At 39.1% G+C, this 13,635-nt stretch overlaps 1 protein-coding gene across 2 annotated transcripts in view; it reads left to right on the top strand.

Moving 5' to 3' along the window:
- The window catches only part of LOC150074954 (transportin-3-like), a 742,971-nt gene that overhangs the window by 233,035 nt on the left and 496,301 nt on the right, over nt 1–13,635 (top strand). For both annotated transcript variants that reach the window (XM_090388987.1, XM_090388988.1), the window contains one exon: nt 4,381–4,455. In XM_090388987.1, coding sequence (XP_090245113.1) covers nt 4,381–4,455 — 75 coding nt within the window. The remainder of the gene's footprint in view (nt 1–4,380; nt 4,456–13,635) is intronic.

A 13,635-nucleotide genomic window follows, 5' to 3' on the forward strand; every position in this document is an offset into this window, starting at 1 on the left:
ACGTGTGGTAGAAGGTTTATGCGAAACAACCCTTCGCGTTTCTTTTAGGTATTTTGATTTTTGTATATATTGATTACGAAATAAGAGCTTTTTTTATTGTAAATATTTTATTGATCAATCACAAATTTTCATAATTTCTGGAAGACAAGATACAATGGATTTATGATAACTATAGTAAGAGATGTCATATGTATATTTGCGATTGCAACGTATCTAAATGTCTCTAGAAAATGTCGTGTAAAGTGCCAATCTTGTAGTTGAAGCAACATACGCAGCTTTTATGGGCACCTAACAATGTAATGTAACAAAAATGTGAGACGAAAAAAAAAAAAAAAAAAAAAAAAAAAAAATGAAAAAACGAAATTCTTGATGAATAGTAGTAGCAGCAGTGGCATGTGATGCAAGAAAGCAGGTGTATGAGCTTATGCAGCATCAGCCAAAAAAAAAAAAAAAACACCATTCTCTCCAAATGCCTGTCCAGTTCCTCCTTAAATTTATATCAACTTCCACAACGACAGATGGAAGTTTGTTCCAGCAATTAACCACTCGCTGGCTAAAGGCAAATTCCCGCACATCTATTCCACATCTGTCTTTTCTTAATTTGAATTTATGCCCCCTTAGGTTCGTAATCTGAACAAGTGGAAGGATCCCATCAGAATTCAGCGTGCTCAACCCATTCAAGGCCTTATATACCTCAATAAGATCACCGCGCAGGTGCCTAGTCTCCAGCCACTGCAATTTGCAGAACTTAAGCCTCTATTGGTAAGAGGATCCCTTCATTGCCCTCACCAATCTTGTTGCCCTTCTCTGTACACGCTCAAGTAAATCTACATCCTTCCTAAAATGAGGCCTCCAGACCTGTACGCAGTACTCAAGGCGTGGCCTGACCATTGCCTTATACAGAGGGATAATCACCTCCTTTTCCCTGCTAGCAAAATTCCTATATATCATTGACAAAACCCCATGACCTGCCCTGGCAGCCTGTCTGCATTGCTCAGAAAACTTCATATCTGACTGCACAATTACTCGCAGGTCTTTTTCATTTTCTACCACCTTAAGTGTAGTACCACACAGTTGGTACATTTCTCTGAGTTTACTTCTACCCGTATGCAGTACTTTGCATTTGTCAAGGTTAAACTTCAGTTGCCACTTCTTAGCCCATCTGCCCAAATTATCTAGATTCTGTTGCAGTAGCACACTGCCATTACTGTCATTAACAACCCTGCCAACCTTTGTATCATCTGCAGACTTCAACATTAAGCTTGATATACCTTCATCAATATCATTGATAAATATACAAAACAAAAGTGGACCTAACACCGAACCCTGTGGGACTCCACTAATAACATTAGTCCAAGAAGAGCAGCACCCATTGATTACCACCCTCTGTTTTCTCCCACTTAACCATCCTTTTATCCATTGTAGCAACTTACCCTTAATACCATTCTGCTCCAATTTGTACAGTAGTCTTCCAAGTGCAACAGTGTCAAAAGCTTTCCTGAAATCGAAGTATATGATATCAAAATTATTTTTTTGCAGCCAGTTCCTTTGTAACCACATCATAATATCCTATAAAATTTGTCAGACAAGACTTTCCCTTAACAAACCCATGCTGTGTCTGAAGAATTATTGCTGCAGTCTTGTCTAGATGATTCTGCAATGCATCTTTAACCAGTGGCTCCATTATTTTACCCGGAACAGAAGTTAAACTAACTGGTCTGTAATTACTCGTGTCACCCTTCGATCCCCCCCCTTTGTGAATTGGGGATACATTTGCACATCTCCAGTCCGTGGGTACCTCCCCTGAGTCTAAGGACACTCTCATAATTATGGCTGAGGGTTTGCTTAGTTGCTTTGCCGCCTCCTTTAATATAACTGGATAGATCCCGTCCACCACAGGTGCTTTTCTTATGTTTAACTTCAACAGTTTCTCCTCCACTTCGCTTTCAGTTATTACAAAATCATTAAGTATCCTGCTACAATTTGATAACTTTCTGTCATTTTCAAACCTTAATAATTCCTCATGTGTGATAAAAAAAAAAAAAAAAAAAATACTCATTCAGTTTGTTTGCTATCTGAGCAGGATCATCAACAGTCGAACCATCGATGTCAAGTGGACCAATCAGATTCATCCCCTTCCTTTTAGAGTTTATATAAGTAAAGAAATCCTTGCTGTTTTTCTTAGCGTCTTTTGTCAAGGATTTCTCGTAATCTGCCTTCGCCTGCCTAACCTCCTTTGTCACCTGATTACAGACTAGCTTATATCTGCGATAGGCTTCTGAGTCGCTTGATAATTTATATGCATCCCATGCATTTTTCTTCTCTATTACGAGTCTCATTAGTTCATTAGGTAACCATTTAGGCCTAAAACCTTGAACAATATTTCTTAATAGGTATGAAACTTTTAGTAGCTTCCACGATTAATTCCTTGAATGCTTCCCACTTAGAATTTACTGTTGGTAACATCGTCAGTTTATCCCACTGTACAGAATTAAAAACTTTCGGAGACCACTGTATTCACCTTTATGGAAGCAAAAAACCCTTTCCTTTACCCCGGATGGTAATTAAATCTTTAAGTAAATCCCACATCAGTACACTGTGATCACTGCACCTAGTGGTTCCTTTATCTGCAAATTCTTAATACACGAATGATCACTGCGGATAACCAAATGAAGAGTATTACTTTCTCTGGTTGCCTCTCGAACATGCTGCTGCAGAAAACAAAATCCACAAAAGTCTGACTAGTGTGTGAGTGACCAACCCACAAGTTCCAGTCAATATCTGGGAAGTTAAAATCCCCCATTATAAGACATTCCGATTTACTAGCCCACTCTATTTCTCTGTACAATTGTCCATTGTACTCATTCGAGTCATTAGACATATAACACACTCCTACTATTATTTTTGCTTTCGCAGTGCTTATGTCACACCAAACTGACTCAACAGTGCACTGTTCATCTATATCAACTGGATGCACTTCTTTTGATTTTATGTTTTTCTTAATTTACAGCATAACACCTCCTCCCTTTCTATCCTTTCTGTACACATTGTACTCCCCAAATTCCAGTTCAGCATTCCTTATATCTGTGTGACACCACGTCTCTGCTATCCCAACAATATCCGCCTTTAATGTCTTGACCAACACTTCAAATTCATCAAATTTATTTACTATACTTCTAGCATTGGTATACATGCAAGCATACATGCTCCTACTCCTATTCTTAGTTACCCTAACACATCCCATATACCCACCTATTTCAGGATGACTGCCATCCCGTCCCTGAAACCCCCAACACCCCAAGCTCCAGGTCGCTACTTATTCTAATAGAAGTTGTGCAATGACTGCAACAATACTTGTATTGTTGAAGTCATATGATAAACACTTGTATTGTTGCAGTCATATGACAAATGCATGGATTGTTGCAATCATACTTACTGCAGTAGTAACTTCAGGAAGTATGATTGTGATGTCATACTATTCAAAGATTCCTAAAAGTTAGAACTCTAGACACTATCGTTATCCAGGTATCGTCATGACGACCAGGTTTTTGAGTGTTTTTTTTTTTTTAGATAGACCTGGGAACATTACACACATACACTTATACGCACGGTTAAGGGGGGGAATAAGCCCCATCTGTTCACCTCTCTGAATTCGCACCTGACTCAAGATATCATACTGAGTCATGAAAAATGCATCATGCACTCTAATCACACTACTAGTAGTGCGAGCATGGTAAGCTCCTTTGGTGGCAGCTGCAGATGATATCGCTTCCATGACCGATCAAATTTACTCGGTAGAAAGTAGGAAAAACTACGTGCCCATTGTTAAAATATTCACAGCTCATCACTGCCTGTGATGGATAGCATTTATCCAGTTATATTAAAGGAGGTGGCAAAAGAGGTAAACAAACCTTTAGCCATGATTATGAGTGCTGGTAATCGGTTAGCTCCTTCGATTGCAGCATATTTTGTAATTGTGTCTGATATGTGGTGATGTATGATCTATCAAAAGGGGGGGTGTCCAGATATTAATGGTATGGCAGTGTACACACACCCACACACACACAGTATATATTGAATAATATATATTATTCAATATATGTTGAATAATATATATTATTCAACAGGAGTATATTATATTCTGAAATGTAGTCAAGATACACCATTTACAACCTAATAAAAACACTGTAGTTTCCTTGAACCAGTTTTACTCCGAAGTATAAAAAAAATTTAAAATTTTTTATTAATCTGAACTGTTATGTTGATTTATTATTTATTAAAATTATCTTGTAATTAAAATATTTTATTATGTAGCAGATATCATACAGTTAATAAATTTCGGTGATTTATATATCACAATGGTTAAAAAATGTCTTTTAGGTGAATCCATCTACAGAAAGTATGGTTCATGAAGCAGCCAGTGATTGTGTGTGCAATGCATTGCTTCTCATAGAGGTTAGTGATCCCAAACATTAATTTGTGCATATAAAAAATATGAACAAGAATTTTGAAGTATTTCTCTAAGTATTCCTCTTCCATATAACATTAAAATATTAAACAGTATAAATTATATCTATTTAAATATTCTGCATCTTTTGTTTAAAATATACTACCAGTTGAAACATTACAGCCACCTACCCAATAGTGCGTATGCCTTCCTTTTGCCGCCAGTATACCCACTGTCACGTGGCTACGCATGGACTTTATAAGGTCTCTGCATATTTCAGAAGGTATGTTGTATCATATTGTTAGGATTGCGTTTCATAGATCTGCGGTAGTCCATGATGTAGGATGCAAATGCTGGATTTGTCAAGTCGCAATAATTTCAGAGAATTCCCCTATCACATCTTTAATATATTCACTGCCTTTTATATTTGTGAGTGTCCTTTGTGTGTGTTATGGGACACTGTAGGCAGTGGTTTTTAGTAAATTGATTTCATTTGCGAAGAATCATTGCTCCAGGTAACATCGATATCTGTTGTTTGTAGCATTCTGACCTCAACTGATCCATTTGAACAAAAATTTATCCGACTGGGCTAGCCAGGTGGGTAAAAGTGCCTGCCTGGCAACTCAAAGGTTGCGGGTTCGAATCCCGCCTCGGGCTTGGATCAGAGTAAAATGCAAAAACTTTGGGAGGTGCATTATGACCACAGAAGCTGATGTGCCAACAACTAACAAAAGAAAAAAAAAAAAAAAAAAAAAATTAGAACCTTCATCGTTTCAATAAATTCTATTTCAGTCTATCAGATGACATATTATAAAGAGCTGTTTCAATGTCATCAGCTTCAGCAAACTGTCCATCCCTGTTCCTTTTCAGTCCTGATGTCTCTGGCTGTTGGCTGTGGATCCATTATAACAACCTTAGATTAGATTAAAATGGTTTACAATGAAACACATTTTACGCAACACTATCAATAGACACACAGCAAAGATGATCTTTTGTTTTTCACACACTAAAAATCAAAATTCAAGCATAATCTTCAAAAATTTTTACATTTTCTTCTTGTGGAAAATACTAAACTGGATAAAATAACTTCGACATAAGCCAAGTAAAATACTAAGTTAGATGAAATAACTTCAACATAAGGCAAGAAATGAGTTATACGACTGAACCATGGGCAATTGCATTACAGCTTGGATTTTGCTTAACATGAATTGTACTGTCTAGAGAGCTCTTAATTCAAAATTTCATTATGTTCTTTACTAAACTAGATAAAATAATTTCAATATAAGTAAAGAACATAATGAAATTTTGAATTAAGAGCTCTCTAGACAGTGCGATTGATGTTAAGCAAAATCCAAGCTGTAATGTGACTCATTTGTTCAGTTGTCATTCCTTTTACAGTGCTCATTTATTGATTGCAATTGAATGGACAGAAGTTTGCATTCTGGCAGACACATTAAACGAGTTGTTACCTTCATAATTTTTATTTCCATTAAGATGTAACCACGGTTAAAAAACTCTGTTACTCTGTTATTTACCTGCACGAAGAGCATGTAGCAGGCTCTATACTGATATACTTCCTTGATCACGTGCAAATTCCTCTCATTGGTCTCTCTGTCTGGGCAAATAATAATGGGAGAAGACACCATGAGAGAGTAATTGATCCCCTTGTTGGTCATTGAGAGAGACTATGAAAACCAGTCATATCCTTTAAAGATCAATCCCTTCTTATATGGGTTTTTTAGCCTGAGTAAAAAAAAAAAAATTACAGAACCAAACCAAAACAATAACAAAAAAGGAAAAAATAAAAGAAAAAAAATTCTTTATATTATAAATCTGTATTTCTATCACCAAAAGGTTGCATCAACAATGCATCTGTATTGCATATTTCTGTTTATTATCGTCTTTAAATTTTCTTAGGTGCATAGATTCTTTAATTTTTCTTTTAAATCCACCCCCCACCATAATTAAAAATTGTTTATATTGAAAGTGTAGGAACAAGGTATGCTCTGCTGTCTCTGATTTTGTATTGATCTTGCTACATGTTTAAAATGCTCTCCCCCTCATGTCAAATAACCTTCCTGTTTCCCCAGTGTAAATTCCTCACATGCATATTTTAAATTATGTCTGTCTCACTTCAGTTAAATACCATCCTTCAGAAAATCACCTGTTTTCATTACCAGTTTGAAAACCTACATCCATCTGTATTTTTTGCTTATTCTGCTGGTTTTCTTTCCAATGCCTTTTTAAAATTTGTTCCTGTTCTGTATTTTATTATTAACTAAGTTTGCATTTCTTAAACGGGTAATGCAGACACTAATATGAGGGGGGGTGTAAAATAGAGTTCATGCTCGAAAATAACGTGGCCACATGTCCAGTGCTGCATACAGGTGTGGAGATCTCATTTTAGGAAAGTTGTAGAGCTGCTGGAATGGGTACAAGAAGGGCAACAAGATTGGTGAGGGGGGGAAACAGAGGGGTGCTCTTTCTAAAAAAGGCTTCAGTTCTGCAAATTGCAGCATCTGGAGACTAAGCACCCGCAAGGTGATCTGATCGAGCTGTTTAAGGCTTTGAACAGCTTGGGTGAACTTAATGCTGATGGGATTCTTCCTCTTGCTCAGATTGTGCATACGAGGATACATAAATTTAAATTGAGAAAGGATGGTTGCAGGATATATATGCAGAAGTTTCCCTTCAGCCAACAGCTGGTTGATTACTGGAACAAGCTACTATCCATTGTTATGCAAGTGGATAGTTTGAATAAATTCAAGGAAGAACTAGGCAAACTATTGGAGGGAATGGTTAGGTGAAATGGGATTATTTTTTTTGGCTGATGCTGTATAAGCTTGCTTTCTTACATCATTTTGCCACTATTAATACTAATTAATGCCTTTCTCCACATGTTTACTGCTGTTGATCTCTCTCTCTCTCTCTCTCTCTCTCTTTCTCTCTCTCTCTTTCTCTCTCTCTCTCTCTCTCTCTCTCTCTCTCTCTCTCTCTCTCTCTCTCTCTCTCTCTCTCTCTCCCCCCCTCTCTCTCTCCCCCCCCCCCCTCTCTCTCTCTCTCTCTCTCTCAATTTGTGTGTGCGCGCTTCCCTTCTCTACTCCCTTTTTACCCATAGGAGGTTGAAAAAAATCCTTATGGGAGTGATCACTTCTCTGTGATATCTGTGACTGAAAAAAGACCATGTCGGCCACTACGAGTATCTCAGTAGAACAAATATACCACATATACTACGAGTTGAATGCCATAGTATATGGTGACACAGTTTGACATCAAAAGAGTCAGCTGTCAGTGATGCAGTTATGTACATACATTACAGAAGATATTGTCCATACTGCAGCAGTTTCAATTCCAAAAATGTCTACATGGTTTCCACCATTTCAAAAACCTTGGTTGAATTCAGAATGCACAGTAACAAGAAATGTCCTAAACAAGGCATAGGAAATATTACACCAATATCCCACCACAGAAAATAAAATATTCATTAAATGTGCATGTTCCAAAACATATCATATCCAAGGTCAGAGCCAATGGGAATTGTTTCACCTCCTCCATAACCCAGGTCGATAGCTCAAACATACTCTGAGATAAGGTACAGAAAATGAAGGTAAAATATTCACCATACTCTTCAGTGACCCTAGAGCACAGTGGGTATCCAATTGTAGATTTAACTGCAGTTGTAAATACTCTAGGGGAACTTTGCAAAAGTCTCTGTAGGAACATCATTTCCCCAGAGTTCTTGGCTCTAAAAGAAAAAAGTGAGAAACTTTCATTAAACTTCTCTTCAAAAGTGCTTGGACAGGAGTTAATTGCAGCACTCATCATCTCATGAGCAAAATTTTGGAGGAACGGTCAACACGTCTTTATGGTACTTGGAATTAAATGATCTTCTCTCCACTCCCATGTTCAGTGTAGCTTCCAAAGGAACAGGTCCACTTTGGGCCACTTAATTAGACTGGAAACGTAATCGAGATGCATTCCTAAAAAGAGAGCACCTGGTGTCCATATTTCTTGACATGGAAAAAACGTACAAAACATCTTGGAAATTTGGTATTTCAAGAGACTTTTATAAACTCTTAGGATCTAAGGGATCACTTTCCCATTTTTATAAAAAAAAATTTTTTTAACCCATTACCTGTTCCATGTTAGGGTAGGTCCTTGAGGTTGTCACAGACATTCTCTCAGATATGCCAGACGAGCTGTACTTGCTACCTGGGAGTCTAAAATGCTGATGGAACTGATATTCGGATGACACTCAAGTCAAGTGGACCCAATTTCGGCAAAGTTCGGACGATCTGTGACAGCCAAATCATCTGCTTGCACCTTCACGATGGTGGGACTGTTAGTAATCCTGGGTATAACCTCCATGCACAAGTACATGGTGGGTGACCACCCAGGTGTGAACCAACGTAAGCAGGGGGTCGAGGTGTGGCACCCATACTACATGGAGGAATACCGCCCATCTCTGTTACCAGGCAGTACTAGGTGGTAGATGACTCATCAACCGGTGTAGTACCACCAATTTGCTTATTGGCAGCTTGAAGTGGTGGAACCCATGTTTAGTCTCTAGAGCTAAGTTCCGGTCAACCCTTCCCTATCTCTTCTATCATGCAGTATGATTGATGACTTTTGAGGTTATGATAAACATCGTGGCGAGATCCAATATTCCTTACTTTTCGAGGGTACAGCTCTAAAACGGTGTTCGCAGGCCGACCGCTAGTTAGTGCACCGGACCGAACCTATTGGTAACTCTCTAGGAGGCTTCCGGATCAGATAGTATATAATCTTGAAGAACAACTCTTTATTATTTACAGAAACCACATTGCTGTATACAACTCGCTTCACGGTTACAAGCCAGGCGTTGCTACCTCTACTCTGCCAGATAGTGACTGGAGGGAGTCCGAGTAGTGTGTATTCGGGGAGCATTGTCGAGGCCATGTTATGTCAAGGATCTGGGTATATTCTTACCATGTGTATGCCATGTACAAAAATTTCATTACTTCATACAGCATGTCCCACCCACTTTTTCTTACTATTAAATACACTATGAATTGTCAAACTAATAGAGCAAGCTTATCTGCGAAAAGATCTAAACCTCCCAAGGACTTCCTAATTCATTTCACAAATATACGTGGTCTCAATTATAATCTCAACGATGTCCATTTCCACTTGCAGTCTGCCAAACCCCATGTACTTTTTCTGACAAAATCTCAGTTATCGGTTGATTCAACTACTGCTCATCTCAGATGCCCAAATTATTCGCTGTATAATTCCTTTCCCCTCAAAGGTGGTACTTGTGCAAATGTCCATTCTGATATTCCCTGTCAGAGACTTGGCAGTTTGGAATCTCCTCTCTTTGAGCTTCTCTGGCTTAAAATCTCTCTCTACCTCATTGTGTCAAATTCATCTGTTGTCTCTACCGTTCTCCCAACTCCACTAATCACTTGGAGCTCTTTGATTTCCTCTCTTTGCAACTTGACTTTCTCCAGTCCAACTTTCCTCACAGTGAGGTAATTTTCCTTGGTGATTTTAATGTTCACAACTCCAGCTGGCTTCTGTTTTCTAGTCACACAGACCCAGCTGATTGAGATGCTGAGGCTTCTGCAATTACTAATGACCTTGCACAGATTGTTCATTTACCTACAAGAATACCGGACAATCCTAACCATACAGCCAACGTGCTTGATCTTTTTCTCACAAACAACCCTTCTAAGTATACGATTGAAGTGAGTGGTCCTTTAGGCACCTCAGATCACAACTTGGTGAGTCTGTTCTCCAATGGAGCCTTTATCTCAAGGCTATTCCCAACCTCGTGTTGTTTGGCATTACAAGAATGCAAAATGCGATGACCTGCGAGATTTCTTTTCTTCTTTTCCTTGGTCGGATTACTGTTTCAAAACTTCTAATTTCAATGTTTTCTCAGATCGTGTCAGTGAAATTATTCTTGCAGGAATGGAATCCTTTATCCAACACTCCACTTTAAAATCTTGTCCTTTATCTAAACCTTTGTTTTCCAATAAATGTGCTAAGGCTGTTCAAGAGAAGAATATTGCATATCGTAATTGGCTTGTTTCTAATTCTTCAGTTTCATTTTCTGCCTACACCAAAGCTCACAACAATTGTAAAGCAGTTATTAATTCAGTCCAAACTAGAGTTTGAACAGGCTAAGAGTAGAAAACTTGCTTCTTGCCCTAAAGGTAGCCGAGCATTCTGGTCTCTTGCCAAAGCTATTGGCTACAACTTTTGCCCATCTCTGCTCCCGCCTCTGTCTAAACCAGATGGTTCTGTTGTCACTTCAGCCAAGGAAAAAGCTGACCTGCTAGCATCCCATTTTTCTTCCAACTCAGGTATTAATGATCTTGGTAAAACATCTCCACCATTCCCAACCCACTCCATTCAATGCCTCTTGTGGTCTTCTGTCAAAAGGATGTCAGAAGGATTTTGACGAATCTTGATGCTAAGAAAGCTCCAGGTCCCGATGGTATTTCTCCACTTGTTCTCAAAACCTGTGCTCCTGAACTAAATCCTATTCTTTGCCACCTTTTTTCACTTTCCTATTCCAAAGGTGTTTTTCCTTCTGCTTGGAAATTTGCTCATATCCTTCCAGTTCCTAAAAAGGTTGACAAATCCCTCCCATCCAATTATCGTCCCATTGCAATTAATTCTACTCTTTCTAAAGTAATGGAGAAATCAATTAACCGCCAACTCTTAAACTACCTAGAAACCTTCCGTCTGATCAACGATCACCAGTATGGATTCCGTCAGTGTCGATCCACTGGAGATATTCTGGCTTATGTTACCCATTTATGGACTAATTCAATGGAAAGGTTCGGTGAAACAAAAGTAGTTGCTCTTGACATCTCAAAGGATTTCAATCGTGTTTGGCATAAAGGTCTTCTAAACAAGCTTCCATCTTATGGTTTTCCAACTGTTTTTAATAATTGGTTATCCAGTTTTCTCTCTGATCGCTCACTGAGGGTGATGGTAGATGGTGTCTGTCTTCTAACTTCTCCACTAATGCCGGTGTCCCCCAAGGTTCAGTTAAGCACATTGCATTCTACTTTCCATTTTGAGAAACCTTGCCCTGCTCGATCAGCTTGAATTTCTCAAAAATCTGCTACCAATTCCTTAAATGCCGATTTTCAGGTAATTCTCCAGTGGGGCAAAGACAACTTAGTTGATTTCAACCCTTCTAAAACTCAGTCTTGTCTTATATCTCGCAAAACGGATTCTTCTGCTCCTATGCTTATCTTTAGTGACACTCGATTTCTAGGTAAAATGATATATCTCTTTTGGGGATTACCCTGACTTCTGATCTCTCTTGGCACAAGCACATTACAAATGTGCTTGTGCCAAGCACATTTGTAAATTGCTATATGATTCAGGTCCGGGCTATTTCCTGGCCAGCTAACAGTTGTAATGGACTGTTCTTCCAACCATTTTTTCACCTGTAACAAATGTAAACGCATTACTGTAGAGGTTCAACCTGCATTACCATGCAGGTTGATCCTCGCATGGTAATGCAGGTTAAATCGCATGGTAATGCAGGTTAAATTAGAGGTTCAACCTGCATTACCATGCAGGTTGAACCTCTAATTTAGAAATGAAGCTAAAGTACCTACTGAAATGCTTACTTACACTTTTCGCCTGATGACAAGGAGCAGAGTTGTGCTGAAAGATGCAGTTACTTGGCAGGTTGAAATGGTCTCTAATGGTTGGCAGCAATTGGCCTTCCAATATAGCCAGGTATCCATTGGCATTTACAGAACCGTTTATAAAATGCAAGTGATACAAAATGCACCTCCATATCATTTGGCTGGTAAGGAATTTCACTGTAGGCACAATACAGTCTGGATAGTATTCTTCACGACGTCTACAGCGAATCGTTTGTCTCCTATCAGAGCCATGCAGGTTGAATTTCTTCTCATCCGAGAAAATAACTGACTTCCACTGCTCGGGGGGGTCCATTTGACATGCTCCTTACACCAAATTAATCGGGCCTTTTTCATTTTTGTGTGAGGAGGGGCTTCCTCTTAGGATGATGGGCTACAAGTCCATTTTTGAAGTGGCATCTTCTGACTGTTAGTGCACTTGCTACCACTCCTGTATGTTCTTCCCATTTTCTTTTCAGCTCAGAAAAAGCTTTATGGTTTTTAAAGTATAAGCGCTTCAAAATGCTGTCCTGTTTTGGTGTAGAGACTCATTTGTGGCATCCCTTTTTTCCTATCAGCAGAACCAGTATTCTTGAGTATGGAAAGAAATCTACTCACTGTTGACTGATTACATGACACTCTATTAAGCAATATGACAGAAAGAAAATCCTACCTCACATAAAGCAACAATAGCACTCTTTCTTCATGGCGTCAACTGCATGTAACTTGCCATCCGGACACAAGCAAGGAATGACTGCAACTCTTGCAGAGTGTGCATACATAGCTGAAAGTAACAGCTGATGCAATATTACATCACCACCTATGCATGTCAATCTTATCTGATGCAATCTGTAAGAAATATTTCCCTATACTTACATTATTCAGACGACAATTACAATTTTAAGGGGTGATGCACTTTCCTTGAACACTAGTGTACATATCTTTATTACATCTACCTCCCAATCCCTATTTCCCTGATCATTTAAGTATCCTCGATGATACCAGCAAAAACACATGCACCATCTTTTTTCTGTGGTATCATGTCTTTATAAAATATCTTTACTTCTACCAGTAAAGTATATACAGGGTGATTTGCTACCAGTACGACAAACTTGCAGGAGGTGTAGGGGGCACAATGACGAATCGGAATCGCATAGCATTGCAGGGTCTGAAATGCCTTCGTCGTGCGGTAGAGGACATTGAACGGGAGGTCGCGTGAACAGCGATCCCGCTGGAAGTCAGCATTTGCGAACTGGTTCCTGAGGCAGTAGGATGGACGAGTATTCAAACGTTGAACTGGCCGACATGCACCTTGCGTATGGAGCTGCGGACTGTAATGGGCGCGCCGCTCTGCGCTTCTACCAGGAACGTTTCCTGCACCGGTGCGCTCCTCATCATATGATTTTTGCACTTGTGCACAGAAGGTTACGTGAGACTGGTTGTTTCACGAGAGGTACCATGAATCGAGAGCGAACGAAGAGGATGCCAGACAATGAGGAGAATGTCCTACGTCTTGCAAAAGGCAATCCGAGTACG

This window comes from Mastigoproctus giganteus, chromosome 14 (genome assembly GCF_048544385.1).
Source record: "Mastigoproctus giganteus isolate SK-2022 chromosome 14, ASM4854438v1, whole genome shotgun sequence".
Lineage (NCBI taxonomy): Eukaryota > Metazoa > Arthropoda > Arachnida > Uropygi > Thelyphonidae > Mastigoproctus > Mastigoproctus giganteus.